Below are 27,383 nucleotides of genomic sequence, written 5' to 3' on the forward strand. Positions count from 1 at the left end.
TTTTCGAGCTCGACACTCAGAGCTCCTCGTGGTGAGGGGCCTCCTTGGCGGGGGCGGCGTCCTCGGTGCCGGTGGCGTTGATGGGGTCGAGGTCGATCGAGACCTTGTGCTTGCCGTTGAGCGCGATAAAGTCGGCAAAGCCCTCGAGCGAGCGGTCGCCGGTGAACTCGATCCAGTCCTTGCTGCCGGCGGCCTGGAACTTGATGGTGGGGAACGACTGCACCTGGAAGCCGGCCGAGGGCGGGATGTCGTTGGCGGTGGCGTCCATCTTGGCGATGAGAACCTTGTCCTTGTGCGCCTTGTACTTTTCGCCGAGCTGGTCGTAGGTGGGCGCAAGCTTCTTGCAGTGGCCGCACCAGGGAGCGTAGAACTCGACGAGCTTGTCCTTGGAGTCGTCGCCGATGATGGCGTCAAACTCGTCGGCGACGAGGACGTGCACGGGGCCGTCCTGGTCCTTGGGCACGGGCTCCGACTTGACCGAGGGCTTGAGGCTGCCCGACGAGTACTGGGCGACAAAGTCGGACACCTTGGCCACGAGGTCGCCCGAGAGGTCCTCGAGCGGGTACTTGAGGTTCTGCTCAATGTCCTGCACCGCAAACGCCGGCCAGGTCTCGCCCTGGATGTTGAGCGACTTGGCGTGCGCAGAGTACTTGACGGCGTCGATCCAGACAAAGTTGAGCTTGCCCTTGTTGGCCTTGGCGAGCGGCTTGAGCGACTCGACCTGCGCCTGGAGGTCCTTGGCCTCGGGGTCGGCAAAGAGGTAGGCGAGCGGCAGACCGGCCTCGGCGTAGTTCATAAAGTTCTCGGCGCTAAGCTCGTCGATGAGTGGGATCGACTGCGCCTTGAGGAAGTTGTGGATCGCCTCCTCCGAGAGCGTCTTGGCGTCGAGCTTCACCTCGGGCTCGTCAAACTGGCGGTAGACGACAAAGGCGGGCGCCGAGACACCGGCGTCCTTGGCGACGACGGCGTCGTTGACCACACCAAACAGGTAGTTGTCGCGCAGGTTGTTGGCGACGGCAGTGACGGCGGCGAGGTTCTTGTCGTCCGAGGCGTCGAGGAAGGCGACGGCGACGACGCGGTCCTTGGCCTTGAACTCCGCAAAGCTGTCGGCAGAGACGGTGGAGAGTGCGGGGAGCGCCTGCTTCTTCATGTACGAGACGATGCCGTCGGCCTTGCGGTTGCCGTTGTAGTCCGAGGCGCTGCCGGAGCGGAAGACCTTGAGGGTGGGGAAGCCCTCGACGCCGTGCTGGGCGCACAGCTCGTTCTCCTCGGTGCAGTCGACCTTGGCGAGCTTGATGCCGTCGGCGACGAGCTCGGTGGACGCCTTTTCGTACTCGGGAGCGAGCGCCTTGCAGTGACCGCACCAGGGGGCGAAGAACTCGACGAGCATGAGGGGCTGGAGGCGCAAGTGCAAAGAAGCATCGTCAGCATAAGTTTCACGCCTGAATTTGTGTGCGCATCACTCGAGACCTACCTCTGGCGAGACGATGGAAGTGAAGTTGTCCTTTCCGAGATCGAGGACGTCGGACGACGACGAGGCGTCGGCGGCCATGAAGGTGGCGGCGGTGGCCAGACCGGCCGCGATGGCGGAGCGAGAGAAACGCATCTTGAACTAGACCGTGTATGCGACGAACAACCCAAGACGAAAGCAAGGGTTCAACGACGGAGAAGGGGGGAAGATGATGGTGAAAGGGAGAAGGAGGATGCTGCCCACTCCCTAGATATCCGTCAGCATGCGGAGCCCACCTACACACACTTCTCGGGAGAGGCGACCCCGTGCGCCTTGCCTGCTCACTAGCGTTGGCCGCTGCTGCTTGGCGCGGGTGTCCGGCTGTCGCTGATGCCCTGGCACGAGAGCGAGTCGGCGCCTACGTGGCACCCTTTTTTGGGCAGCCAGGAAGAATGGCCCTGGCGCCGCGCCTCGCCGCGCCACTTCAGTCGCGCGCCTCCTGGTTGCGGCGAAATTGGGTCGGATCCAAATTAAAGCCGCGAGTGGGCTCGTGCTCGCGCTTCAGCTCAGGCTCGCGCTCAGCCTCGTGCTCAGCCTCGAGTGGCGCCGCGCACATGCCTTCCAGCTCATCGGGTCGCGTCTGCCTTGCCGCCCGAGACACGCAGCCCACAGCAGCTGTCATTTCTCAGAGACCAACACTTTTGTCACATATCTCCGCCTCCTGCTACACCAGCATCCGCCTGCTGTTTTTTGGAATGCACTATGCACCGCACGAGCCGCACCCCGCCATTCGCCATCATCTGGCAGGCCCGTTCTCTGACATGAAACCAGCCTTCACTTTGCCGTCGTCGAATCTAAAATACAGGTAGAGACCATGTTGCTGTGCGGACTCTAAGAGGCCACGCTGCGGGCAATATGGACGATCAGCTCATCGAGCATGTACGTTGTCCACGGCGCTTGATCTGCTCCCCCGAACGCTCGGTCTGCCACCAGGCGAGCGCCCGCCTCTGCTCGTGCCGTCGACCGAGCTTCGTCGCCTGAATCTGCCGCGTTCCGCAGGCTCGTCATGAATTCGCGCATGCTGCCGCACAGCGCTTGCACCTCCTCCGCCTCGGGCACCTCGCTCGCCAATAGCGTGAGCCAAAAGCCGTCAGCGTCCTGGCTCGGCCCACCTTGATGCTGTGGTGATGACACGTGCTCCACGATGGCCTGTCTGAGCGATGCCTCCTGTTCAAACAGCGTCTGTGCATGCTGCTGCGCCCGACGCCGCAAGCTGGTCACCAGGCCCGGCTGCACCAGCGTCATCGACTCGTCGCCAAAGATTCGACGCTGATGGTGACGGTAGAACTCGTCGGCCAGTCGCAGGTCCCGGTAGTGTTTGCGCCAGGCCGGCGTGTCTGCCTGCTCGACTCGTTGCAGCTGCATCAGCGTCGTGTACAGCGGTAGCACAAACATCTTGTCCTGGCTCAGGCAATCCATCACCACCGATCGCATCAACGATGTCGTTGACGCGTCCTGTCTGCTCCCTTCCCTATTGTCTTGCGAGGCCAGCTGCGACACGCTGCGCACAAGCTCCTCGTATCTTCCAACCGGAGCAAAGCCTCGCAGAGCCTCGCGCAGCTCCGACGCCGTCGTCCCGGTCAGCTCGAGCGCATCCGCAGACACGTCCATCGCACCCGTCTCTCCCGGTGCCGACGCCAAGCTCCGGCTTCCGTGCGGATCCGCCAGGTAGTCCAGGTGCGCCATCTTGCGCTTCACGTACAGGATCTGCGAAGTCGACAGCGACGGTGCGCCAGCCACAGCCGCCGATCCCGGCGCTGCGTTGGTTGCCGTCGCCTTGCTCTCGATGCTCGTGGGCCAGTACCGAGTCGTGGCAGTCTGGATCGACCCGGTCAGACGTGCATTCGGCAGAAGCAGCGGTGTGAACGCGCCTTCCTGCGTCGATATGCCCTCGACGCCCGACATCTTGACCGGCAGGCTCACCAGCTGATTCGTGTCGATGTCCGTAGCGATGAGCAGCCTCGGCTCGATGGCGAGGTACCAGAGATGCCGGAAAGCTTGCAGGTGCGCACGATTGTCGCTGCTCGTGCGCGGGAACGGCGGCAGGAACGATGTCAGCAGCGCCGCCACGCCAAGGTCGGACGTTCCCAGCGTGTATCGACCACCGCCCAGGAAGAGCAAGCCAAGAGCCATGTGCGTCGCCATGTGGCTTCCGTAGCAAGTATCGCCCTCCACCTCGCCGTGAGCACGCCGCAAGTGGCGCAGCACCGTCACATCGCCGCTGCCCGCAAGCACCATCCCCAGCGAGATCCTCACCTGGTCCAGCGCAGCACGCACCGCCGACTTGCGGATCCGGCTGAAAAACGACACCGTCGACGCACGAATCTGCCGCTCCAGCTTGTCCGCCTCTTCCCACAGACAGTCGCGCGCCTTGGAGTCTTTGGATCCCGCAAACTTGAGCCCGATCGCGAAGCATGCGCCCGCTTGCATGTTGATCTGAGCCAGCTGCGCCGCTTCCGAGAGCGATTTGCCCGTCGCGATCCGCTCCTGCATCCATGCAGGCAGGACACCCTGAATCCATGCCTTTGTGGGCTCGATGCCATCCCACAAGATGAGCGAGCGTGACAACACGTGGCTGAACAGCACGTCCGGCCGAAGCTGATCCAGCTCAGCTGTCGACTGCGGGGGTGCCATGACGTCTGCTACTGCGCGATTGCCGGATCGGAGGTAGACGAGGCCGAGAGCCAGCGCGGCTGGACCCGACGTGAGGTTAAGCTCTGGCACCGCGCCAGTGCCAGCTTCTTGTTGAGAGGGTTCAGCAAGCGAAAGACCAGCCGCCGAGTTCTTCCCACCTCGCACGAGCTGGACGAGGCGCGAAACGATGCGTTTATCCGGCAAGCTCTTCACCCCGTCGCCTCGACCTTTGCCGAGGTAGACCAGACCGAGACTCAGCCCGGCAGACATCGAGTACGCCTCGCGGTGCTGCGGCTGGATGTTGGCGATGGGCGATTCCTGCGCGCCGATCTGGTCCAGCATGCGCTTGGCTGTCCATCGATGGTTGCTGCCGAGGAAGACCAGACCCATGGCAAGCAGACCGGCCGTCTGTGTGATGATGGACAAGTTCAGAGGCGCAGAGCCTGCCGGTAGAAACGCCGTGAGCTGCATGCCGATCAGATGCCGCGCGGTAGGATCGGCTGTGCCAAGCGTCGAGACGGCCATGCCAAGCAGGAACCCGATGGTCAAGAGGTTGTTGCGCATCTTGAGGTATCGGAAGACATGCACCGGAGTCAGCGATGGCAGCTGCTTCATCAGGCCTAAGCCATACAAGAAACCGGCGTGGCGCGCCGTCACCTGCTCGCCGAGGTGAGCAAAGATCCACTTGGAGTCGACTTTGACGTCGGCAGTCACGTTGAGCTCCAGCACCGACGCCACCCCGTTGTGGAACTCGGGCCAATCGAGCCCGGACACGTCCGTCTTGGCATCCGGCTCGATCGTCATGCCACGCGGCCGCACCTTGACAGCAAGACAGATGGAAGGGATGCGCCACCGATGCGTGGGCAAGAACGGCCGCGAAGTCATTAAGAGCATGGCTCTGCCGGGCGACAAGGCTTTGGTGCGCTCGCCGACCGCGGCCACGGCCGCAGAGTGCTGCTCGTTGATCGATGCCTCGGTCTGATTCTCGTTCTCGGTTACGTAGACCGAGTTGACTGATTCGGTGGACAGCAACGCAACCACGTCGCGCAATCGGAAATCCCTGCTGAAGAGCTGGGCGCAGATGGCGTCGAGCGGAGCGCCCTCCGGCAGCGTTCGGATGAGCTGTGCGGGGATGCGTCGCACGCTAGTGTCTCCCAGCGCGCTTTGCTGTGGGACAGCATTCAGTACAATGTCGGCCCGCTGGATCGTTTCGTAGAATTCGGCGCTCTTGCCGCTCGGGGGATGAAGCCGGCAGCAGCGGATCGCCTGGTAGAGAGGCAAGGCGAGCCCGAATGGCAGCCTCCTCAGCCTCTCGAGATCGAGCTGGTGCGCAAGTATGGCCTCGACTACACCGGCCGAGACATCTGCAGCCGTCCTGCGCCCTTGATTGAATACTGCATACGTTGCGAAAAGAGCGTGGAGCAGCGGAAACGTCTCTGCTGTCTCGCGATCAGTCGCGTTGATCCTCCAGGCAGTGGAGATCCACTCCAAGAGCGAGGAGGTACGAGTGGACTTGCCGGACAGCATGTCGAGAACCACTACATACGGATCTGTGGGCGGAACCGATTTTGTGGCCTCACCGGCGGAAATTCTCGAGCCCGAGACCGTGCCGACGTCTTGAAGCGCGAATCGCCGGCAGAGCGCCTCAATCCAGGCGGCAGCGCCAAGTTCGGCTGCCAAAGTGGCGGCCAGACCAGCGATCCGTATCGACTCGTCCGAACGCCGGGAGGTATCAAGCCGGGTCTCTTCTGCGAGAAGGTAGAGCACCAGCATGGCTTGCTGTGTCTCCGGTGGTTCGAGACCGAGCGAAACAGCACTGTTCGACGGAGCAGTTCGTGCTTGATCGGCTTTCGGACGCATCGGAACGAGAAACGACAGAAGCGGATCATCGGCGTAGAGGCGGTGGGCTGTCGAATCGATGCCGTCTGTCCGCGGAGATGCTCGAAAGCAGCTGAGCATTGCTGACCAATCCTCTTCTGCAGCCGCGAGGCTGGGCCTCTGTGTCGACTCTGGGACGGAGAGGAAGCGTGAATGGATCCACTTGCCAGCGAGTTTGGCCGCAAGGTGCTCCGGAAGCGTCCGGAAGAACGTGGCAAGGATTCGAGCCGTGATGACACATCGTGGGCGTAGATCAGGGCCGGCGCACATACGTTGCTGGTTCCTACTGGACGTCAGAAGCAAAGTACGAAGCTGGGGCGTAGTGGAGCTCGCGGTCGCAGAAGACAGCGAGGTGACCGGTTCAGGTATTTGCTCCAGAGCCTTGGCGAGAGGTCCAAGGGATGTGACGTCCAGCGGCGTCCGCGCCGGGGATGGCGGCCCGAAATGCAGTTCGACAGTACCGGTGCGGCTGATCGTGAGCACCTGGATTGACTCGGATGAGACCGATTGAATGGGCAGCAAGGCAGAGCAAGGGATCACGGAAGAGGCCTGCAGCTTGGTCGTTGCTTTGCAAAATGGCAGATTGCGGGCACGGTCCGGTGGTCCGATTTGTTGAAAGCCAAGTCTGCGGCAGAATGTCTGGTTGGTAGTAGGCACGGATACGAACACGTAGGCAGCGTTGGGGTCCAGGCGATCGAACAGGGCGGTGTGCACGTGGATCTCGGAAGGATCCTGATTGGAAGCCAGACCGGACACCTTGATCTCGTCGAGCAGGCAGACGCTCGCGAATCCGCGAGCAAAGCTGTCGATGTCAGCGATCCTTGCGAGATCGACGTCGTCGTCATCAATAAGCGCAGCATCGGCATCGGCTGCATCTGCGCGCACGGCATGCTCTGTAACGCCTGTTGCGAACGTGGAGGTCATTCGACCGGTGTCCAAGCTCGAGTCCAAGCGAGACAGGTTCATAGAAGGTCTCGCTTTGATGGCGGCCGACGAAGTGCGATTTGAGGTGCGGGGTCCATTGTAAGGAGTGCGAGCGGCTGTTTGAGAGCTTCGGCGGATGCGGGCCGCCGACGCCTGGGTGCCGGTGATACGCATGCTGGTACCGGCATTGCCAAGTTCCTCGAGCATGGCTTCGTGCTGATAGGTCTGCGATTGAAGACGGAGGCCATCTGCGGTATGCGAGATGTTGCCGAGGGTGCGATCGCGCGTCTGGGTGGTGACATCGTCTTTGCGGCCATTGGAGCGGCGATCTGCAACGCCAGGCTGCATGGCGCTGATGCGGCGACTGCGGCCACTTGGATCTCTTCCCATACCTGCTGCTGAAGTGAGGCCGCTTGTGCGTCTCTCGAGGTCGATGCGTGCGCTGCGTCTGAGGGTGGAAGGAAAGCCTCTGCCGAGTGATTTGGCCGCCGGTGTATCCGACACTGTGCGCGAAGGTTTTGAAGGGTGCTGTTGCATGCCATCTTGGCCCGATGGGGCGTGCATCTGCGCGCTCGCCGCGTTGGGCCTGCCGTTGGACAGGGTGGGTGCCGGAGCGAGGGACGAAGGGATGCGTGGAGCCGAAAGCAGGGTGGCGGTGGCGTCAAAAGCAGTGTGGCGAGCCGCAAAGGCGTAGATGCGGATGACCGAGTTGTGTTGGGCCGTTGTCACGATGAACGGCGGAAAGCGCGCATCGTCGAGGGATGAGACGAATGCGATGTTCTCGTCGAGTTCGCCAAAGGGTGATGCAGGCCCGTGTGACACGGGATGCGGGTCATCCGGAGGCGCAAGGTTGAAGGACAGCTGAGGGAAGCGATCGACAGGAACGAGATCGTCGTGGCATCTCGAAAGGTAAAAGACCATGGGAAGGAGGCGGGCCGCATCCGTACGCAGCTGGGAGGCCGAGGCTTGGTCTGAGTCGTCGAGCATCTGAGAGAAGCTGTAGCTTGACTCGGATGATGAGCTGAGGTCGGGGAAAGGATATCCGACGTTGGAGGTAATTTCAGGCTGTGAGGAAAGGCTCGGGCGATGGAGGAGAGAGGCGATGCGTTCATCCTCGGATTCGATCTGGCGCTGGATAAGGAAGCCCAAAGGAGCCGGGAACGCTCTGGCAAAGCGAAACGGCAGTTCCATGTCGAGCTGCCCCCCAAGACCTGGGAAGTGAATGTGTAGCGCCTGCTCGAAGAAGACGCAAAGCGCCTTTGCCGGTGGACTGGCGTGTCGGTCTGCGTTAAGTTTTCCTGGAGCTGCCTCGATGCTGTCCGGCGAGCTCACGTGGAAGAGGGTCCAGAATGCCTGGAGGATGGGGCTGGAGAATGTGAGCGTGCGCACGAGCGTGCTACCTCTCGTCCAAGTGAGGAGATTGACCTTCCAGTGGAGCTCATCGTGGTCACCGCCGCGGCCCTCCTCCCCAGCATCTCGTTTACTGGACGAATGTGGTGGAAGATGGTGCGTAGATGGAACAAAGGAGCCCTCGGTGGTAGGAGACGAGCGCGATCGTATCTTTTGCAGGCGAGCGAGGAGATGTGATGTCTCGCCGACCAGCTCCGGGTCCCAATCGTCCGAGGCTGGTCGAGAGCACGCCTGGACATGCTGGCTGATGCGTTGGGCGGTCGACATTGTCGTCATGGGCATGGGCTTGGAGTGGCGACGACTTGCGTCCGTATAGCCTTGCGGCTCAGCATTCCATTTTTGAGGCTGAGCGTCGGCTCTGTGGTGAGGAGGTGGTCGAAGTGTGAAGCGGAACAGTGGCTTTCGGCATGCTCGGAAGGTTGGTTTGCGCTCACCTTTTGAATGTGTCACTTCTGCTGCACGCCGAGGCCAAGCCGCCAGCAGCGACGCGACCCTGACTTTTGTCACGTCTCGCCTCCACCTGCCTCCCACTCGCTCTAACACGGCCCGATTAAATGCACCTTGCCGCACCAAAGCCATCGTCGACCTGTATGACCGGCGCCAGGTCTCCGCAGCTGCGGAGAGAGGGTCTGCAGCCTCGAAATTTCCGACCGCTGCGGAAAGTCACACACACGCAGCGTCGGCAGCTGCCCGACACCACGGCTGGTCGCGCCACTCGGCTTCCTCCACCTTCCCTTTGCGCCCACACCTTCGACGCTCTACTGGCTCCGGCTGCTCGTCAACTTTCGCATCAGCGCTACCTCACCAGTCACATCCAGCACGAGGCAGCACCTTCGGAACCAAGCCTACAACGCTCAAGCTCGTCGTCAAGTCTGCCCGGCTAGGTTAACACCCGTTCCTATCGGCTGCCCCTCGACCGTTGCCACCTCCGCGAGCACCGCCTGCTCTCTGCCCGAAGTGACCCTCTCGCAAGCAGATCGACGTGCGTCCCACCATCCATACGTCGCTGTGCAATTTGCGCCTCTGATCCGGATCCGTTTGGCCTCTGCCGGTCAGCCCTTCCGCGCTTCACCAAGATGACTTCGTCGCCATCTGGCAACACGCTGCTGCTCAAGCGTCAGCTCACCGAGCTGCGCAAGCGTCCCGTCGACGGCTTCAGCGCCGGCCTCAAGGACGAGAGCAACCTCTTCGAATGGGAGATCATGATCATCGGCCCCAACGATACGCTCTACGAAGGCGGCTTCCTCCGCGCCGAGTTGATATTCCCACCAGAGTACCCGCTTCTGCCGCCCAAGATGAAGTTCATCACACCCATGTGGCATCCCAACATTTACGCCGACGGCACCGTCTGCATCTCCATCCTCCACGCCCCGGGCAAGGACGAGTACGGCTACGAAGACGCCAGCGAGCGTTGGCTTCCCGTGCACACCGTCGAGTCGATCGTAAGTTTGCCTATCCTGGCTTGGCTTTCCCCAGAATCAGCGTTCAATGTACTGACATGCTTGCTACCGTGTCCTCGTCTGCAACGCACAGCTCATTTCGGTCATCAGCCTGCTGTCGGCCGACGTGCCCAACACCGACTCGCCAGCAAACATCGATGCCGCCAAGCAGGTCAGAGAAGACCTCACAGGCTACAAGAAGAAGGTACGTTCCATCACGCCCCTCTCGGCACTGCATTTACCCACGTCCTCCGGGAGAATGTTTGCTGACATTTTGCTCTCGATCATGATTCTACCTCTCCGACGACAGGTTCGAAGGCTGGTAAGGCAGTCGGCAGAGGAAGCATTCGACTAGAGCCCCGGTCGGTCGCGCTGGTCTCTCGCTGCCTCGATTCATGTCGCATAGATCAGGTTCAACCAACCCTCGACCGCCCAGTGCATTCATCTCCGTTCCATGTACCATCAGCATCTTCACACCTTGAACCTTGGTTCAACCTGATCTTCCCATGTTCCCCATCGTCTCGGCAACATTGAGCCCTCATCTCAGCGCCACAAAGTGAGACCAGTCGGAGCAAAAATGAACGTGCGTATTGGTACAGGATAGTGATACAAGGGACGTTTGCTGAGGCGTAGAGAGCGGAGTGGAATGCGGGGATCGGTGCGAACGGCGAATCCGTCAGCGCTCGGTCGAAGTGCTCAGACTCGACTTGAACGGGCTGCCAAAGTTGGAGCCGTATCCGCCGGCCGCCGCGTATCCGCCCGACACCGAGCGCGGGATCGAGGAACCATCGTGGAAGCTTTGCACCGAGACGGGCCGCCCCTGCGTGTAGTGCACCATGCCGTTGGCATGCGACGAGCTCGACGAGAAGCCGTACAGGCATCCAAGATACTTGGAGTCGTCGATCGATCCATCAAAGTACTTTTGGCGCATCTTGAAGAACGTCGTTGCCGTGAGCAGGCTGTCGCTACCCGCCTGGTGCTGCTGCCCGATACGACTCACTTGCAGATCGTCGGCCACGTCCTGCAGGCCGCCCTTGAGCGTCTTGCAGCTTCGCATGAGAAACTTGATGTCGTAGATGAACGGGAACCACACGCGCAGCAGCGCAAAGAAGTCGGCCTCCTGCGCCGGCAGAGGACTGCACGTCACCACCTTGAGCAGGTAGCCAAAGTCGTAGCCACTGTGAAACGACACCCACTTGACATCGTCAAACAGCGCAAGCCCTGATGTGATGAGCAGCTCGCCAAAATGCTCCACATCGATGCCCATCCTCTCGTGTCGGTCAAAGTCAAGTCCGGCTTTGGTCAAGAGGTCCAGCGAGTCGGGTGCGCACATGTCGTCGCTGTTGTGAGAGCCAAAGTTGGTTTGGTCAGTATCAATGCAAGATCAAGCTTGGAAGCAGAGGACAAGATGCGACATACTTGATGCTGAATCGGAAGTTGAACTGCCATGTGCAGACGTCAGGTGGCAGATTGCCATTCTCGTCGCAGAGGGTGATGCCGAGTTGGATGAGCTTGAGCAGATCCACGTTGCAGCGCAGCGTCTGGTAGTGGTAATCTGACGAGCCCTTGAATGTTCCTATTGGCCGCGCCACGATGCCGGGGAACTCGGTGTCCTATTGTCGTTGGAAAGTAGGGACAGATGAGCGCAACACGTCAGAAATCATGTCCAGCGCCATCTCCCAAGGCAGATCAGGATGGAGCTTACCATGGCAACATATGGGTATTTGTCGATCGTCTCGCGCAGCAGAGCCATCTCGATCTCCAGGTTTTCCGCCCATACTTCTCGTATTCTTCCCGCCATCGTCGGCAGTATGTCAGGTGCGCAGCACAGGCACGCGGGAGCTAAGGTGTAAAAGAGTGTCTCCTGCTAGGGCGATGGGCGTCTCGCCAGCGATATGGTCGGAAAGGCTTCGATGCAGCTGTGCAGGTATGCAGCGGAAAGACGTCGACGCAGCAGGGCAATTGAGCGAGCGTGGATTGAGTGCGGTGAAGGAGCCTCTCAGGCGGGTCGATGTGGTCGGTGCTGCCGATGTGATGCTGCGAGATTAATGTGCACGCGTGGTCAGGATGATGGCTGCAGGTGGGGGAGCAAGTGCCTGCGGGGCGGCGAGGCAACCAACCAGCGTGCTAACAGGCGCGGTGATCGGGTGCGCCGCGCCCAGCTCTAGCTGCGCCTCTGTGCCAAGTCCGTCTCCCGAAAATTGCAGCGTCGAGGCGTGTGCTGTGGTGGCGGTTGAGTGCGCTCGGGCGCTGCACTCGATTCGGCGCGTCGCAGCTCCACTTTCAATTCTGGCAGAGGAACACGCAAGCGCCCCGACACCAACCTCGAGATTCCACTGGGCCGCATCAAAGCTCTTGCATTGACACTCTCCCAACCAACACCTGCACACCATCGGCCCACCCTTCGTACCAGCAGACACCTCGCTATCGTCTCGCTACTGCGTCACTGCGAACATACAGCAGATCTGCGCTCCGAGTCGTCACGCATTCTCCCACGACTTTCATCGGCAACACGCCGCACTCTCTGTCATCAACCTCGACCCCGCCGAATTTGAATCCAGCCGGCCAGTCCTTCAGCCAGCCGTGCTCCGTCAATATGGTTCTCGAAGCGACTATGCTAGTGCTCGACAACTCCGAGTGGATGCGAAACGGAGACTACACGCCGACACGCTGGGAAGCCCAGGCGGATGCCGTCAGCATGATCTTTGATGCCAAGACCAGCTCGAATCCCGAGAGCGAGGTCGGCATCATGACCATGGCCGGCAAGAGCCCCGAGGTGCTCGTCACGCTCACACAGGACATTGGCAAAATCCTTGGTGCTCTGCATCGCTCCAAGATCGTCGGCAACGCCGATCTGGCTACCGGCATCAATGTCGCTTCGCTTGCGCTCAAGCACCGCCAGAACAAGAACCAGAGGCAGAGGGTGATCGTTTTTGTCGGATCGCCCGTCGCGCAGTCGGAAGGCGACCTGGTCCAGCTCGGAAAGAAGCTCAAGAAGAACAACATCGCCGTCGACATTGTCAACTTTGGCGAAGACGCAGAGAACGAGGACAAGCTTGCCAAGTTCATCGAGGCGGTCAACAGTGGCGAAAACAGGTAGGTAATCCCATTCACTGTCGAGTAGACCCTCAAAGATTCGACACTGATTCTGTACATTCATTTCCGGCCCCTTTACAGTCATCTGCTGAACATCCCCGCTGGTCCCCAACTTCTTTCGGACATCATTCTCACCTCGCCTGTCCTGCAAGAGGAGGGTGGTGACTCAGGCGCCGGCCCATCCGGCAGTGGCGGCGGATCGAACCAATTCGAATTTGGCGTCGACCCGAGCATGGACCCCGAACTGGCCATGGCGCTGCGACTTTCGCTCGAGGAAGAGCAGGCGAGGCAGCGAGCAGCTGAGGGCACCTCCGGCTCGCAAGCGCCGTCGCTTCCCACAGTCTCGGAAGGAACCGAAACCAGCGCGCCGGTTGCAGCAGCCGCCGCGGGCTTGGCCGGGAGCGGCTCCATGGTGCCAAGAGGCGCCGAGTCCATCACCGGCGAGGGTCACAAAGCAGACGACGAGTCGGAAGAAGCCATGCTGCAGAAGGCAATTGCTCTGTCGCAGGGTGGCAGCTCCGCTAACAACGACGAGGACGTCGACATGGCCTCCGCCGAGTCTTCCGCAAGTCGCCGCGCCATCGTCGCAGGTCAAGGCGAAGGCGAGGAGGACGAAGAGATGGACGAAGACGAGGCGATTGCAAGAGCGATCCAGATGAGCTTGCAGGAAGGCGATGGTCAGCAAGACAGCAAGTAGGGTGGAACGACGTTTTCTTCGGATCATGGCAGGTCTAGCTTATCGTCCAGATCGAATCGCCTCCTGACGCCATGTCCTCACATCCAGTAGTTTCGCCTTGCTTGCGCAGAATGTGACGTTAACGTTTTCAGCTATTTCTCTCGAGATCGGCGCTCAGACGCGTGTTGACGGGGCCGCGTGTTCTTCATTTGAAAACAAACCTCGTTGCGAGGCGGACCTCCCAGCCAGCCAACAATGCTGGTGAAGCGCTAGCCGCCCTGCGGCGTTTTGATCGCCTCTGGATGGACAGATCGAGCCGAGTCAATAGTGCGTGCACGCACCTTGATCACGGCGCAATGTCGCATTGAATCGTCTGCAAAGGCGCTTCGGCCTTCGACTGAGGGGACCCCGGCGAATTAGACAAAGGAAGATGCAGGGCACAGACGGCAGAAGTGTGTGCCAATTTGCTGCCGTTTGTCGCAAGCTGCGGGCAAGCTCATGAAACCTGTTCTCCCTGGTTCCTCGACCTTGGCGCCGCCGCTGCTCGATTGTTTTCCTCACAAGCGTCCGACTCGAACGAAACGTTGGCGTGAGAAAGCAGGGCTGCGCGCGGGAGCGGCGAGTTTGCTCCGTCGGTTCACATCCGATGCTGGCCGGAGCTTTTGGGCGACTGACCAAGGCCCCCTCTTTTTGTTTTTGGAAAGATAGAGTTCGTGAGAGCCTGAGCCTCTTTTCTTCTTGGCCATTCCATGTTGAATCCTATGTTGTTCGGGATAGCCGCAACGTCGACGGTGCGGCACGGCACGGCAGCTGGCTAGATCGGAAGAAGCTCGGGGCAATGCACCGTGCGCCCCGCGTGCTTCTGGCCTTGGAGACCCTCGACAATGTCACAACCGCCGCGCCTCGTTCAGATCACCTGTCGGCCAGCTGCAGCCAGGCAAACCTTGTTGGGTTGGCCAACCCGCTGTCTGTGTCGGAGGGCTTTGTTCGGCCCCTTTCAAGGGGACATGCAGTGTGATGCGCAGCGAGAGGCTTGAGCAGATGCATTTGGGCGGAGACCCACCTGACAGAGTCCGTTTCATTTAAATGAGGCGGCTCCTCGAGTCTCCTCGTCCCAAGAGCCCCGCTTCACCTGGCCTGGATGGAGCTTCTTCGTTTCGACTTGGCCACTTCATAAGCTCGCTACATCTCTCCGTCACTCTGTTGCATCAGTCCCTCCCTCACCGCTGCCCCAACTCAGCACCAAAGTGCATTGCCCCGTGCGGCCCTGGTCGATTCTGGTCCCGGGACGTCCCCACACTTTCTTTGTTCTGCTCCGAACCCATTGCTCCTTCTCATTCTTCTCTCTCAAGTCCTTGTCCCGTCATGACCACCAAGACCCAAGGACCAAGGCACTCCCTCCCCCCAAAAGTGAGTAGAGACCCGTCACCGAATTTTGACAAGCTGCGACGCGCAGATGTGCAGATCAGCAGGCGCGCAGAGGTGAAGCCAAGGAGAGGAGCTGACATTGTTGTCTCCCACTATCGGGTCCGTTGTACGCTATTCAGCCCATGGTATCGGCCTCGCCGCCCATCTGTGACACCATCAGCGGGCTCTGTGCGGACCAGATGGCAGCTGCTACTCGAGATCGCTGCTATATCGACTCGACTCCGGCCGCGCTGCAGGCCGTTCCAATGAGAAAGAGGAGCGCAAATGAGTGGGCTTCAACACCACCCTTTCCAACTCCGGCGCTCACCACAAGCTCTCTGTCGTCGTCTTCCTTGTTTGGAGAGCATTCGCCAGTGCTTGACGTCGCATTCGGAGGGCAACTGATGCAGAGATGCCACGATCTTGCGAGCCCGCCTGGCATGCAGGCCTCAAGAAGCTTCGACGAGGTACCCTCATACGCTCCGCCTATGAAGCAGCCGAGCGGAAGCTTCGACCCGAACGCGCCAAGTGCTCACCACGGAGACGTCATTCATCTCGCCAGGTCATTCGCTGGGCTCAACATGTCTGATCGGCAGAGATACCCGGACTACTCGCAGACGCCTTCGTTCGTCGAGCCTCAGCCTCCTGCCCCTCTGCTCATTCCGATGCAGCCAACTGGCGCTGGAGTGCCCCTCACTTCCGTGGTGGAGACGCTTGCTTCAAAGGGATCAAAGGCTGCAGCCGAAGATCCAGAAACAGTGGCGGCAGCCTACAAACTCAGCCAGTGGGGAATTGGGTAAGTCGACACGCGTCAATGGCGGCGATAAAATCCCAGAACGATCTCGACCAGCTGACATGCTCTTGTCTTCCCCATCTTGCCTTCACATCGACTTTGCAACTCAGAATCGGTCCGGGAATCAACCCGAACGTGGCTTCAAGTCGCGGTGGAAATAGCGGTAGGGGTCGCATGCCTGCAAGCGAGCCACCGATCGTCAATACGGGAAACTCGGGCCCCATGTGTGTCCAGCCTGGAGACTGGATCTGCACCAGCTGCGGTTTTGTGGTAAGTACGATGCCTTACTCATTTCGCCTGCGGTGCGACGTGACCCTTGCCAAGATTGGCACTGGCTGTCCTTGCAAAGATCTAGACTTCTGATCCACTCGTTTGATTGACTTTCACGTCTTTCATGCACACTCGCAGAACTGGCGCCGTCGCGAGGTATGCATGCGCTGTTTCCCTCATGCGGACGGCAACGAAATTGGTCGTGGCATTCAAGGTGGCGAGATGCTGGCCAAAAGGCTCGCCGCTGGCCTGGATCCGGACACGGAGGAATATAGGCAGTCTGTGCAAGCCCTGTGCCCCGACAAGGTCAAGCGGGGCATGGACTCCCAGCCTCAGAGGCAAATGCCATACCGGACCACACTCGCCACTGGACTGGGTGGAGATCTTTCATCCCACGGATCTTCGACTCAGTCTTCCGCGCAAGACGCGAGCGCCGACGCTTCCAACTATCTCGGCATCCATCTAGGCCCTCAATCCCAACACGACTGGCGACACCAAGCAAATTTTCCCAGTCGCCACGTCGAGCTTCGAACTGCGGACTACTACAGCCAGCTACGCGGTATGCCTACGTCATACGACGTCCAAGCTGCGTCTCAGTCAGGCTACATGATGCCTGATGTCAACAGAGCCGGAGACGGTCCCTACAAACCGTACTGGCCGGACGTCGGCATCAGCCATGGCTCGCGCACGATGTCCTCAACCTCTAGCTTTGCAGCGCCTCCCGAGAAGACTTTTGGACCGACTCCGCCGCGTTCGTCGCATTCGCAAGAGCGCTCGTCTACGCGAGCAACACTCGTTCGGTCCTCGACCATGCCTGATTGGCAAGAGGCGCTGGACAAGGAGCGCTATACGACCCCTGCTCAGCAAAGGCGCAGTCCCCACGGCATGACCGGCATGACCTGGACCCAGGCCTCTCCCGAATCGACACCGGCACTTCCCAAGGATATCTGGGCGCCTGCCCCGAAGCGACCGACTCTGGTGCTCATGGAGCCCGATGACATGGCTCGCGAAAAGCGCGCCAAGCCGCAGCCGATCGGAACGCGCTCGGCAGGGCGCGCCACCAGCACGCCGAGGGAGGATGGCTCCAGCGCGCCTGGAAGCCATGCATCTTTGGAAACCGCTTGAAGGAAGGATCTCTGCAAGAAAACAAAAGACAACACTCGCTCTGCTTACTTTTTGACCGCTGTTGACCGGACCTCTCGCTTTTCGGACGTATCGTTTCGAGCTTCAGCCTCGCACTCGAGGTGATGCCTCTGCCGGGCTGCACCCTACTGCTCCCGTGCGCTCTGCTTCTACTCCCCTCGCTCTTGCACCTGCTCGCTCCTGCACCTGCTCACTCCTGCACCTGCTCACTCCTGCACCTGCTCACTCCTGCACCTGCTCGCTCCATGCAAGGCATGGTGCTGCACCGCCATCTCGTTGCTCGGTTTCGCATGTTTCTCAGCGTCACTTTCTCTGCTCGCTCGTCGTGCCGCCACACTCTCTAATGGACACAGTCGCTTGTCTGCCTGCCTCTCGGTGTGACGGACAATACGCTTGCTGCTGCGATACACGGCACCCACCACGCTCGCACCGGTCTGGAAAGGACAGTTTTACTGACACGCCGTGCGTGGGAATGCGATGTAGAAATACAAGGAGAGACTGGGTACCACGGTCGATGAAGGGATGGGGTGGGAAATCTGGCTCAGGCGGTGGGATTGGCGGTGACGAGGAGCTCGACGTGTCCCGTTCGGCGCGCGCCCTCAAAGGCCATCTGAACATCGTCGTCGTCGGACATGAGCACGCTGTCGCCGTCCTCGTCGATGTAGCGCATGCGCAGCGGCAGCTCGATCGGCCTGCCCGAGCATACGCGCACCTTCTTGGCCACTTTGTCGGCCAGCGCGCCAAAGCCGATGGTGGTGAGCACGACCACGACAAACTTGTCGTCGCCAAAGTTGACGATGAGCTTGACCGCGTTCGAGTTGGACGTGGTCATGGGCGGTGCTGATGCGGGTGGGGCGGATGGTGCCGCCGCCGCCGCACGCGCGCCGTTGGCCGACAGATTGCTCGTGCGCAGCATGGCCGACGACGTGCTGGAGCCGGTCGAGTTGGTCACGTTGACGGGCGACGATGCGGCCGTCGACGACTGCGGCCTCGAACCCGACTGGCCGGACTCGGACGTTGCGATCGACGAGCTCGAGAATCGCTTGTCCACACCGCTCGCGGTCGCCGGCACTGCGGTGGGCGTAGCACTCGCACCGGCGACAGGCGCACCGCTGCCGCCGAGCGATGCCGAGCTGGCGTTGGCGCTCTTGAGGTGATCGGCCAGGCCGGCGCCGTACGGCACCTTGGGCATGGGCGGTGGCGGGCCCTGCATGTGCGGCGGCAGCGCGTACATCTGCGGATTCGATGCGGATCTCGAGCGGCTGTGCGCCGCGCCCGAGTCGGAGGTGGTGCGCGACATGTTGGACGCCACCGAGTCGCCGCGCGGCCTGCCGTACTTGAAGTCGCTCGACGCCGAGTCCGACGAGCCGTCGAGGTACTCTACCGCGCCGCCGTCGACGCCGGCCGCGCGCGGCGTGCGCGCATAGCCGGCCTGGACGCCGTTGGCCTGGCGCAGCTGCCGCGACGAGCTCGCCTTGCGCAGCGCGTGCTGGTGCTGATCGGCGCCCGACGAGTAGCTCAGGCCGCGCGGCATGGGCGGCGGCACGGCGGGCGAGTGCGACCTCCACTGTGCCATGACGCTCGAGTCCTGGTCCTCGGTGCGTGCGCGCGGCCGGAGGTCGGTCGAAGAGGCGAGCGAGTTCTGGCGCTCTCTCGCCTCGGAGCCGGTCTGCGAGTAGCGCCCTTGCGCGGGCGTTGCGCGGCCCGAGTTCGACTCGTAGTAGCTCTGCTGACCCTCGGAATCCTCGTCGTCGTATCTATACGAGCTCGCCTGGCTCTGCGTGCGCGAGAGCCCCGAGGGCGGCAAGGCGGAAAAGGGATTGACGGGCGCCATCTCGGAGAGCGGCGTCTGTGGGAAGTGGGAGGTGGTCTGGATGATGCGTCTGCCGAGCGCGCCGGCGCCGGCCATGTTGATGCTCTGCTGCTGCTGCTGCGAGTAGTGCTGTGCGGCGGCCTGCTGGCGGCGCATGTTGACCTCGTCGATGAGCTTGTTGATGGCGGTCTGCCACAGCTTGAGCTGCTCCTCGTTCTTGCACTTGAGCGCAAACGACTCGTGGTCGACGTCGCCGCGCCACCACACCTGCAGCGCATGCTGGCCACTCGGCGCGCCGAGGATGCTGCTCATCTTGGAGTTGGCAAAGGCACCGGTGACGTTGTTGATGAAGATGCGACCTTTGAGCTGGAGCGTCGTCTTGGCCTTCTTGCCACCTGCTGCGGCTCCAGCGCCGGCGGTGCCACCCTTCTGTTTGAGGAGCGAGTTGTTCTTTGCACCCTTCTTCTGTGCGGCGGGTGCGATCTCCTTGCAGCAGAGCAGGATCTTTTCAAAGAGATAGACGTGGTACTCGCGCTCGGTGTCGCTCTTTGCGACCAAGAACACGTCCGAGAGCAGGAGGAGGCCAAAGGTCTTGATATTGTGGCCCTTCCAGTCTTCGACTCGCCATTCGAGCTCCTTGACGAGCTGTGCATTCTCCTGGAGGCGGCTGGTCTCGTTGACCTTGTCGGTGATCCTGCGCATGACCTCGAGGCCGTCCTGGAGCTCCTGGTAGCGCGGAGCGTCCTCCTGTGTCTTTTTGAGGAGCTGCTCGAGGAGGAGCGGGTACTTGCAGATGCGCTGCACGGGCTTGATCATGAAGGTGGGCAGCTCGTAGGCAGGATCGAGGTAGCAGCCGTGTGCGGCGGGCATGCCCTTGAGGCGGACGAGGTTGTGCGCTTCTTGGTTGATGAGGTCGAGGGCGAGGTTGTAATTCGCGCAAAAGGGTTCGTAGACGGCAAAGTCGTCCTCCATGGTCATGAAGACGTGGCCAAAATGCTGCTCGTCGGGCGGGCGACGCACGTTCTCCTCGACGCAGATGAGGAAGCGGCGCTGTACGTCGACGAGCTTGTTGAGGTTGCCAAAGAGGTTGTGGAGCGTGTCCGGGGGCAGGATGTCGTACTGAGCGAGGGCGCGTGCGTAGTTCTGGAGCACCTCGAGGTCCTGGACGTACTTGCGCTCTGTGGTGAGGAGCTCGCGGATGACCTTGGCGCGGTCGTCGGAGGGATGGTCGATGTCGTCGTTGTCCGACTTGCGGTTGGTCTCGATGAGGAGGCCGCGCTCCTGGAGGACGTCGAGGAGCCTGTTGATGGTGCGGACGACCTTGACAAAGCCGTTGGTGTCGTTGAGGTAGAGCTGGGAGACGGTGAAGATGTCGTCCGGGTCCCAACCGAGCTTCTCTTTGAGTGCGATGATGAACTTCATGACCTGTGCCTTGCAGGCGTTGGCGTTGGAGCGATTTGCGTCTGGGTTGACGGGGAGCTCTACGTCTGGATTCAAGGTGTTGAAGAGGGCGCAGAGGGGCGAACCGAGGCGGAAGCACTGCCAGAGCTGAGTGACGGGGTCGCTGCTGGACTTGCGTGTGGGAGCGGCATCGGGCGAGGTGGGGCTGCTGGCCGAGACGGTGGGCGAGAGTGGATCGGAGGGGGTGGAGGGGGAAGTGACGGAGGAGGCGCTCATTTCGTCGAGGTAGGCCTCGCCGAAGCCGGGGACGCAGTAGAGGCGGTCGCGGAGGTTGAGGCAGGCCTGGTAGAGGGAGGAGCCTGCGACGGCCTGCTTGTTGGCGATGGTGTTGGCGGCTGCGGGGGCGCCTGCCATGAGGGCAGCGCCGCCGGGCCCGATGAGGGAGGACCCGATGCCTCCATCTGCCGAAGAGCTCGCGACGGACGATGCGGCCGAGGCGTTTGTTCCCGGCAGGGGCGAGGGCGAGAGCGGCATGGAAGCGGCGGATATTGAGGAGGGGTCGAATGCGGGCGAGGAGGCGGAGGAGATGGACTGTTTGCGTACGGATCGGAACGCGAGTGATGCGGATGCGGCCATGGTGGCGGCGGCGCGACCGAGAGTCTATGCCGAATAGCGCGCGAGCGAGTGATGCGGGATGGCGTTCAGCCGCGACCGACTAAGGACACTCGGCTCGGATGAACGTGATGGATGCAGACTACGAGACGGGACCGAGGGACGAAGCGAGGACGGATGGACGAAGAAGGCACGTCCGAGAGTGCATAGGTCGATGCGAAGAGCGGGCGCGACGAGAGAGTTGGCAAGGCAGGCGTAGGACCAAGAAGCGGGAACCGGGGACGAGGGGAGCGTTGGTGGACGAAGAGCTTGCTAGTGCGACGGCATGGGGCGAAGCAGAACGGGCGTGCGTGTGTAGATGGGGGATTGGTGGTGGTGGTGGTGGTGGTGATGACGATGCGTCGAGGTCGCGTGCAGACCACGTCTGTAGTCGTCGAGAAGGTCAGGTCAAGACGGTGTCACGGCGATGCGAGTGATTTCGAGGAGAGAGAGGGGGGGGCTGATGGAAAATGGCAGCGTGATGCAAATCCGGCTTGGCTTGGGTTTGATGGAGCGGGCGGGCGGGCAGGGCGGGCGAGTGAGTGAGGGAGTGGTGTGCTGTTGGCGCGTGCCAAAAAGGGCGAGCCAAAGTGGGAGTGTGTGTGCGTGATGTGTGGGTTGGATTGGAGTGAGGCGACTGGGGACTGGTGCCGTGCCTGTGGCAGCGGATGGGGTGCGGTGCGGTGTGCAAATCGTGATTTAGACTGGCCTCAGCAGGCTCGCTGAACTGCGTGCGGCCAAGCGCCGATTGTCCGATTGGGGCCCGCATCCAGGCACTCCTAAATTGCTGTCGCCAGCCAGCCAGCGCCTCTCGGCCAGGGGTTGCAGAAGAGAAATGGCAAGGCGGGGTTGAGCGAGGCGCTGCTTCAGTCGCTGCTGCTCGTTGGTGCCCAAATGAGACACCCAACGCAGCCTCCAAACACCCGCCTTGGCTCGCCCTTGCATCTCGCTCCATCTCCCTCTTTCGACGCTTGCTCCTCTCCTGGATTGGGCATCGTTGGGCATTCTTCATACAACGCTGCAGCATGCAGGTGCTACCGTAACGGGGTCCAATTTTCATGGTTTCGCACATGAGCCCCCTCAAAAAAGGGCCGAGGGTACAAGGGGAGGTCCAAGCTGTTGCATGTGAGCGAGGTGCGGGCGCGGGCTGAGACCTTTGCAAGGGCGATCTCTCTCTTGACACACAGGTCGATTGGGGCGTCGCTTGACAGCCGGTGGGGGGGCTTGGCGGTGCAGACGCGCTTAGCGAGGCCAGGGGTGCACACCGGCTCTCTCTCTCACTCAGCAACCACGCGCGGAGCCTTGTTATTGGCTCGCGCTGCTCAGGGTTCACACCCTTTCCTCTCGCTCTCTGGCAACACGCGCGTGGATGAAGAAAGAAAACAAAACAACCTCTGGATCCCCTGAATTTCACGCGTCAAAAAGCCAAATGAGCACCGGAAATTGGGGTCAGAAAAAGTCTTTCCCGATCGACGCCGCGACGCCGGTTGGATCAGATGGATGCAAGATTGCCGCCTCTTTCCACCTCGAACCGCCTTCCCTGCAGTACTCAGTGAGCGCGCGGGTGCCGTCGGAAGACACTTCGGCTTTGAGCGAGCTTGAGCGAGCTCGGTCGATCTCGATGTCGTAAGCCAAACCGCCCTTCCAACGACGTGTGCGTGTGTGGGTGGCAGTGCGAAAACCAAACACCCCGATACTTCCACGCCAGCTGCCGTATAAGGCGACTGACGGCCTCCCGTCGGTACGACACCGCTGACAGTGCGTGCTAGCGTCCGTGTCACGCAGCGCATCAAACTTCGGCGTCCTTTTGGTGGCATACTGCACCGGGCGTACCGCAGCTCCGGTCGATCTCATGCAAGCCACACCACACTGTCGATCTTGCGTGCGCCGCGCTAAAATCTGCACTTAGCCCTCTCGCTTCAATTCGACTGCCTCACTCGCTTGGCAGCCATGCATCTTCGCTCGAACGATGGGCTCGCCAGACAGATCGCCGTTCCGATTCGAAATCAAGCTGCGAATGCCAAAATCTAAGAAGTGTGCGAGTACATCAGATAGCGCGACCTTTGCCTTTGGCCCGGCGTCGCGCTTGTGCCGAGTCCGATTCGGCGTCAACGCCGTCCACGCTGTCCCCCGCGTCGACCTTCGCTGCGCCCGAGCCCGCAGAGCTCTTGCCGGCACTACGGGCGCCATTCACGCCAGCACCGGACTGCGCAGCACGCGCTGCTTGAATCGCTGCCATGAGCCGTTGGTCATCCATCTGCGCCGCATCAACCTCCACTGCGCCATTGCTCGCGTTGGGCGGCGCCGCGGCGGCGGCAGCGTCGGGCTTGGGTGCCGAAAACTTGGCCTGCACCTCGCGGTAGTGCTGCATCTCCTGCTCGCTCACCGACGGCGTCAGCTCGCGCAGCGCCAGCTCAAAGTCGCGCCGGTTCACCCGCACCTCGATCTCCTCGGCACTCGCCATCTCCGCCAGATAGTACTGCGCCGTGAGCGGGTGCGGATGCGTCTTCTTGCCCGGCGTTGAGTTGATCGCCGCGATCCGCTCGTCCACCTCGCCCGCCTTGCGCGTCATGGCCTTGAGCATGGCGTCCGAACACAGCGCGTAGAAATCGGCGCCCGTCAGGTTGAACGGACACTGCTCGGCGATGCACCCCAGATCGCCCACATCGCCATCCAGCTTAAACTTGCGCGTCAGCGCCTGCAGGATGTTGAGCTGCGCCGCATGCGTCTCCGAAACAGACAGGTACAGCATCCGGTCAAACCGTCCGGGTCGTAGCAGCGCAGGGTCCAGCAGATCCGGTCGGTTCGTTGCGCCGATCACAAACACGTCCGTCCCCTCCGAAGAGCCCGCCATGCCGTCGAGCTCCGCCAGCAGCTGCGACACGATCCGGTCCATCACGCCACCGCTGTCGCCCTGGTTGCCTCGCTTCGGCGCCACCGAGTCCAGCTCGTCAAAGAAGATCACGCACGGCTTGGCGTCGCGCGCGCGCTGGAATACGCGCCGCACATTCGCCTCCGACTCGCCAATGTACATGTTGAGCAACTCCGGTCCCTTGACCGAGAAAAAGTTGAGCGAGCACGACGTAGCCACCGCCTTGGCCAGCAGCGTCTTGCCCGTCCCCGGCGGGCCGTACAGCAGGATACCCGAGCGCTTCTTGAGCCCGTCGCTGAACAGCTCCGGATGCTCGAGCGGCAGCTGGATCGTGTCGAGAATATCCGACTTGACCGACGCTAAGCCACCCACATCGTCCCACGTCACATTCGGGATTTTGGGCGCACCGATCGACTCCGAGTAGCTCGACCGCGCTTTGTTCAGCGCCGAGTCCACGTCGGCGCCCGTGATCGCCAGCCCGGCCAGCACAAGATCACGCTCCGACACGCCAGCCACGCTGGAAGGCAGCGCTTTGCGTACACGGTGCACCGACATGAGCCGCGATCGCGACGCCAAGTTCACAAGATCCGCCGCCACCAGCGCAGCCGTCTGCGTCGCCAGGTTCTTGAGATCCACGTCGGGGCCCAGCACCGTATCGGCGAGCGTGAGCTCGAGCATTGCGCGTCGCTCCGCCTCGTTGGGCGCATTGAAGCTCACCTCGTGCTTGAAGCAGCCCAGCACGCCCGACGGGCACTTGTCCGCATCGCTCGTCGTGCCGAACACCGCCACGGGCATGCCGTCTCCCGAGTCGACGTCCCACAGCTCCTCGAAGCACTTTTGCAACGCAGTTGCCAGCGGAGGCTCCTGCCCCGTCTCGAGGGCCTGGCTCTTGCGTGCGAGCGCCTCGATGTTGCGCAGCAGAAAGATGCATGGCGCGCACTCGGCCGCCTTCTGGAAGCGCGCTCGCAGGATGCCCTCGGTGCGCACGTCCGTGTCCGACACCACGTCAAAGCAGTCGAGCTCCACCAGCTGCACGCCGGCGGCCTTGGCAACCCAGCGTGCCACCGTGCGCTTGCCGCATCCACGCGCGCCCTTGAGCAGCACGCTCAGATGCAGCCCGAACCGCCCCGCTCCCGGCTGCAGCGTCGCGGATAGCAGCGATGACAGCCCTGCGTATGCACTCGACGCGCCCACCAACGGCGCCACCACCGCCGACACCTCCGTGGGCAGACTCGGCGTGTCGCACACGATGCCCAGCCAGCGATCGCAGTCGACGACGCGGCAGTGCTCGACGCCCGTCTGCACCATCTTGGTCACGTTGGGGTCGACGATGCAGCCGAGCTCGCCCGCCTGCGCCTGCAGTGCGAGCCCACGCACCGCCTCGTGCATCTGCTTGGCCGCAGCTGCGTCGGGCGCCACCAGCTCGGCGCGTACGTCGGTCACGCGAAAGTACACCGTCGCCGTCCTGGCCGCACTCGCCGCCGAGGGGAGACGCAGGTCGTGGATGTCGTCCGGAGCCGAGTCAGTGGTCGCGTCGGGATCCGCCTCGCGCACCACGAAGCGTGCCTTGCTCGCCTCGATCGCGACGGCAATGATGTCGCCGCTGCGGCAGATGCGGCGGCGATCCTCGAAGAACGTGCGCAGCGCCTCGAGGAAGAGACCCTGGTAGGCGCGGTCCACGCTGAGCGGGCCTGCCACGCGCGCAATCCGCAGCGACTCGGCGAAGGGTACTGCCACAGGGCACGTCCGCACCAGCGCAGATACATCGGGCTGCTGGTCCGACGGCCGCGATCCGAGCACGCGCAGCACCACGCTCGGCGCTGCGGTGCCAAACACATCGTCGCCAAGGATGTTTTGCGCCAGCACGGGCGACATCCACACGGCAGGCGATGCGTCGGTGGAGGGCAGGTCCTTGGACGCCAGCAGGCGCACGAGCCTTGTGCGCCCGCTGCTGCCTGGTGCACTCGCGGCGAGCCAGTCTCCGTTGAATGCGCCGAGCGCGGCCATGTCGCGCTCGGTCGCAAGCACGACGTTTTCCTCGTCGATGCTGTTGGCTGCGGCCGCAGATGCAGCGGCATCGGCCGACGAAGCGCTCGCGTGCCAGTGCGCAATGGCGGCCGCCAGTGCAGCTGGATCCTGGAGCTGGCGCAGCGCGCACCGCTTCACGCGGCTCGCCTGGGTGGTGCTTGTACGGCTTCGTGCGTTCGACGCATCGGGCGCGGGATCGATCGCGATGTCGAGGTTGGAGAAGTCCTGCAGCACCGTCTGTGCGAGGAAGCGCTCGTCGATCTCGAGGTCCTCATCGTCGCCGTCATCGTCCTGGAGCTCGCCGTCGCTGTGGCTCGCATCGTAGAGGCCGTTGGCGTCGCTGGCTGCTATCGAGTACGAGTCTTCGGAGACGCTTGAGAGCATGGAGGCTTCGAGAGGGTCGGCGTCGGCGGCTTCCGGGTGCATGGTGAGGAGCACCTCGGTTGCGTCGGCAGCAAAGACGCCCTGGAGCAGCGGCTCGAGCACGAGCACGCGGAGGGGCGTATCGTTGCCAGCGAGCTGAGCACGGATGAGCTGGCCCTGACGCAGGATGCGCCGGTCGAGTTGACGCACCAGCTCGTCCTGGTTGGCGATGGCTACATCGTAAGCCGCCGACGTCGTGGCCTGCAGATAGACTAGCGAGGCATCCAGTAGCGTGTGTAGCTCGATGCTTACTTGGCGCGGCTGCTGGGTGCGCGAGGGACGCGAAGATATGCCGAGCGCAGTGATCATGGCTCTGGAGGCGTGCAGCCACAGTCCGGGCGTGTCTTGGGAGCTCTTTACGGCATGGGCGGTGAGGGCAGCAACGCCAGAGAGCCGTGGACGGCGTCCCGAGGGCGGCCGCAAGCTCACCGTGAGGGTGCTTCCAGAGGCAGCCTTGGAGGACGATGCAGCTGAGGTCGAGGCAGTGGCATTGAGGACGTTCCACAGCGCCGGCGAGAGGGCGACGGCCTGGTCTGTCAGAGCAGCATCTTGCTCGTCGACCACGAGGTCGACGTCGAGCTGGCGCGTTGGCGAAGTTGGCACCGTCATTAGTGCAGGGTTGTCGCACGGTTGCTCGATCGCAATGATGGTAGGAAGGGAAGCAGGATAGTTGCGGGGTCCATGCGCTTCCGCTTTGGGGGATGGGGCGTGGTGGTGTCCAATCACGAAGCTCGAGTGGACAATCAGGGTCGGACGTGTGGAGAATGACAGGCTTAAAGCTCGCTCGCTTCCACCAATGGCGCGTGAACGGCGCCCATTCCAGACAGCGGCCGCTTTGACCAGCCGGGCCGGATTCGCGCTTCCCAACCGGCAATTTCGGTCGGCCTTTTTCTCGCTTGGCTTCTCCTTTCGGCCGGTTTATTGCTGCCATTACCTCTGGCACGTGACGGAGGAGCTCAGACCAGCAGAAATTGACAACTGCTGGGCGGCTGCATTGTTGCCTCTTTCAAGGGTC

At 61.9% G+C, this 27,383-nt stretch overlaps 9 protein-coding genes across 9 annotated transcripts; 3 read left to right on the forward strand and 6 right to left on the reverse strand.

The window, feature by feature from the left end:
* Positions 1-16: 16 nt before the first annotated feature.
* PAN0_007d3283 (protein disulfide isomerase) lies at positions 17-1,606 on the reverse strand (the record flags this gene model as incomplete). The annotated part of the gene is made up of 2 exons (XM_014801367.1): positions 17-1,396; positions 1,475-1,606. The coding sequence occupies 2 exons, from the start codon at positions 1,604-1,606 to the stop codon at positions 17-19; spliced, it is 1,512 nt and encodes a 503-aa protein (XP_014656853.1).
* Positions 1,607-2,341: 735 nt separating this feature from the next.
* Positions 2,342-8,632, reverse strand: PAN0_007d3284 (anaphase promoting complex subunit 1; the record flags this gene model as incomplete). The annotated part of the gene is made up of 1 exon (XM_014801368.1): positions 2,342-8,632. The coding sequence occupies one exon, from the start codon at positions 8,630-8,632 to the stop codon at positions 2,342-2,344; it is 6,291 nt and encodes a 2,096-aa protein (XP_014656854.1).
* A 131-nt stretch (positions 8,633-8,763) lies between these two features.
* On the forward strand, positions 8,764-10,150 carry PAN0_007c3285 (ubiquitin-conjugating enzyme; the record flags this gene model as incomplete). The annotated part of the gene is made up of 5 exons (XM_014801369.1): positions 8,764-8,774; positions 9,034-9,338; positions 9,413-9,798; positions 9,890-10,000; positions 10,106-10,150. The coding sequence occupies 5 exons, from the start codon at positions 8,764-8,766 to the stop codon at positions 10,148-10,150; spliced, it is 858 nt and encodes a 285-aa protein (XP_014656855.1).
* A 321-nt stretch (positions 10,151-10,471) lies between these two features.
* Positions 10,472-11,596, reverse strand: PAN0_007d3286 (ribonuclease CAF1; the record flags this gene model as incomplete). The annotated part of the gene is made up of 3 exons (XM_014801370.1): positions 10,472-11,135; positions 11,215-11,408; positions 11,501-11,596. 3 exons carry the CDS (start codon positions 11,594-11,596, stop codon positions 10,472-10,474), a joined length of 954 nt encoding a protein of 317 aa, XP_014656856.1.
* A 795-nt stretch (positions 11,597-12,391) lies between these two features.
* On the forward strand, positions 12,392-13,588 carry PAN0_007c3287 (uncharacterized protein; the record flags this gene model as incomplete). The annotated part of the gene is made up of 2 exons (XM_014801371.1): positions 12,392-12,891; positions 12,973-13,588. 2 exons carry the CDS (start codon positions 12,392-12,394, stop codon positions 13,586-13,588), a joined length of 1,116 nt encoding a protein of 371 aa, XP_014656857.1.
* Positions 13,589-14,932: 1,344 nt separating this feature from the next.
* Positions 14,933-17,162, forward strand: PAN0_007c3288 (uncharacterized protein; the record flags this gene model as incomplete). The annotated part of the gene is made up of 4 exons (XM_014801372.1): positions 14,933-14,977; positions 15,115-15,770; positions 15,878-16,037; positions 16,176-17,162. 4 exons carry the CDS (start codon positions 14,933-14,935, stop codon positions 17,160-17,162), a joined length of 1,848 nt encoding a protein of 615 aa, XP_014656858.1.
* Positions 17,163-17,721: 559 nt separating this feature from the next.
* PAN0_007d3289 (uncharacterized protein) lies at positions 17,722-21,030 on the reverse strand (the record flags this gene model as incomplete). Its single annotated transcript, XM_014801373.1, has 1 exon — positions 17,722-21,030. The coding sequence occupies one exon, from the start codon at positions 21,028-21,030 to the stop codon at positions 17,722-17,724; it is 3,309 nt and encodes a 1,102-aa protein (XP_014656859.1).
* A 1,464-nt stretch (positions 21,031-22,494) lies between these two features.
* On the reverse strand, positions 22,495-22,862 carry PAN0_007d3290 (uncharacterized protein; the record flags this gene model as incomplete). Its single annotated transcript, XM_014801374.1, has 2 exons — positions 22,495-22,686; positions 22,743-22,862. 2 exons carry the CDS (start codon positions 22,860-22,862, stop codon positions 22,495-22,497), a joined length of 312 nt encoding a protein of 103 aa, XP_014656860.1.
* A 230-nt stretch (positions 22,863-23,092) lies between these two features.
* On the reverse strand, positions 23,093-26,977 carry PAN0_007d3291 (AAA-domain-containing protein; the record flags this gene model as incomplete). Its single annotated transcript, XM_014801375.1, has 1 exon — positions 23,093-26,977. The coding sequence occupies one exon, from the start codon at positions 26,975-26,977 to the stop codon at positions 23,093-23,095; it is 3,885 nt and encodes a 1,294-aa protein (XP_014656861.1).
* Positions 26,978-27,383: the final 406 nt, after the last annotated feature.

The sequence above is a fragment of the Moesziomyces antarcticus genome, assembly GCF_000747765.1.
Source record: "Moesziomyces antarcticus DNA, scaffold: scaffold_v10007, strain JCM 10317, whole genome shotgun sequence".
Lineage (NCBI taxonomy): Eukaryota > Fungi > Basidiomycota > Ustilaginomycetes > Ustilaginales > Ustilaginaceae > Moesziomyces > Moesziomyces antarcticus.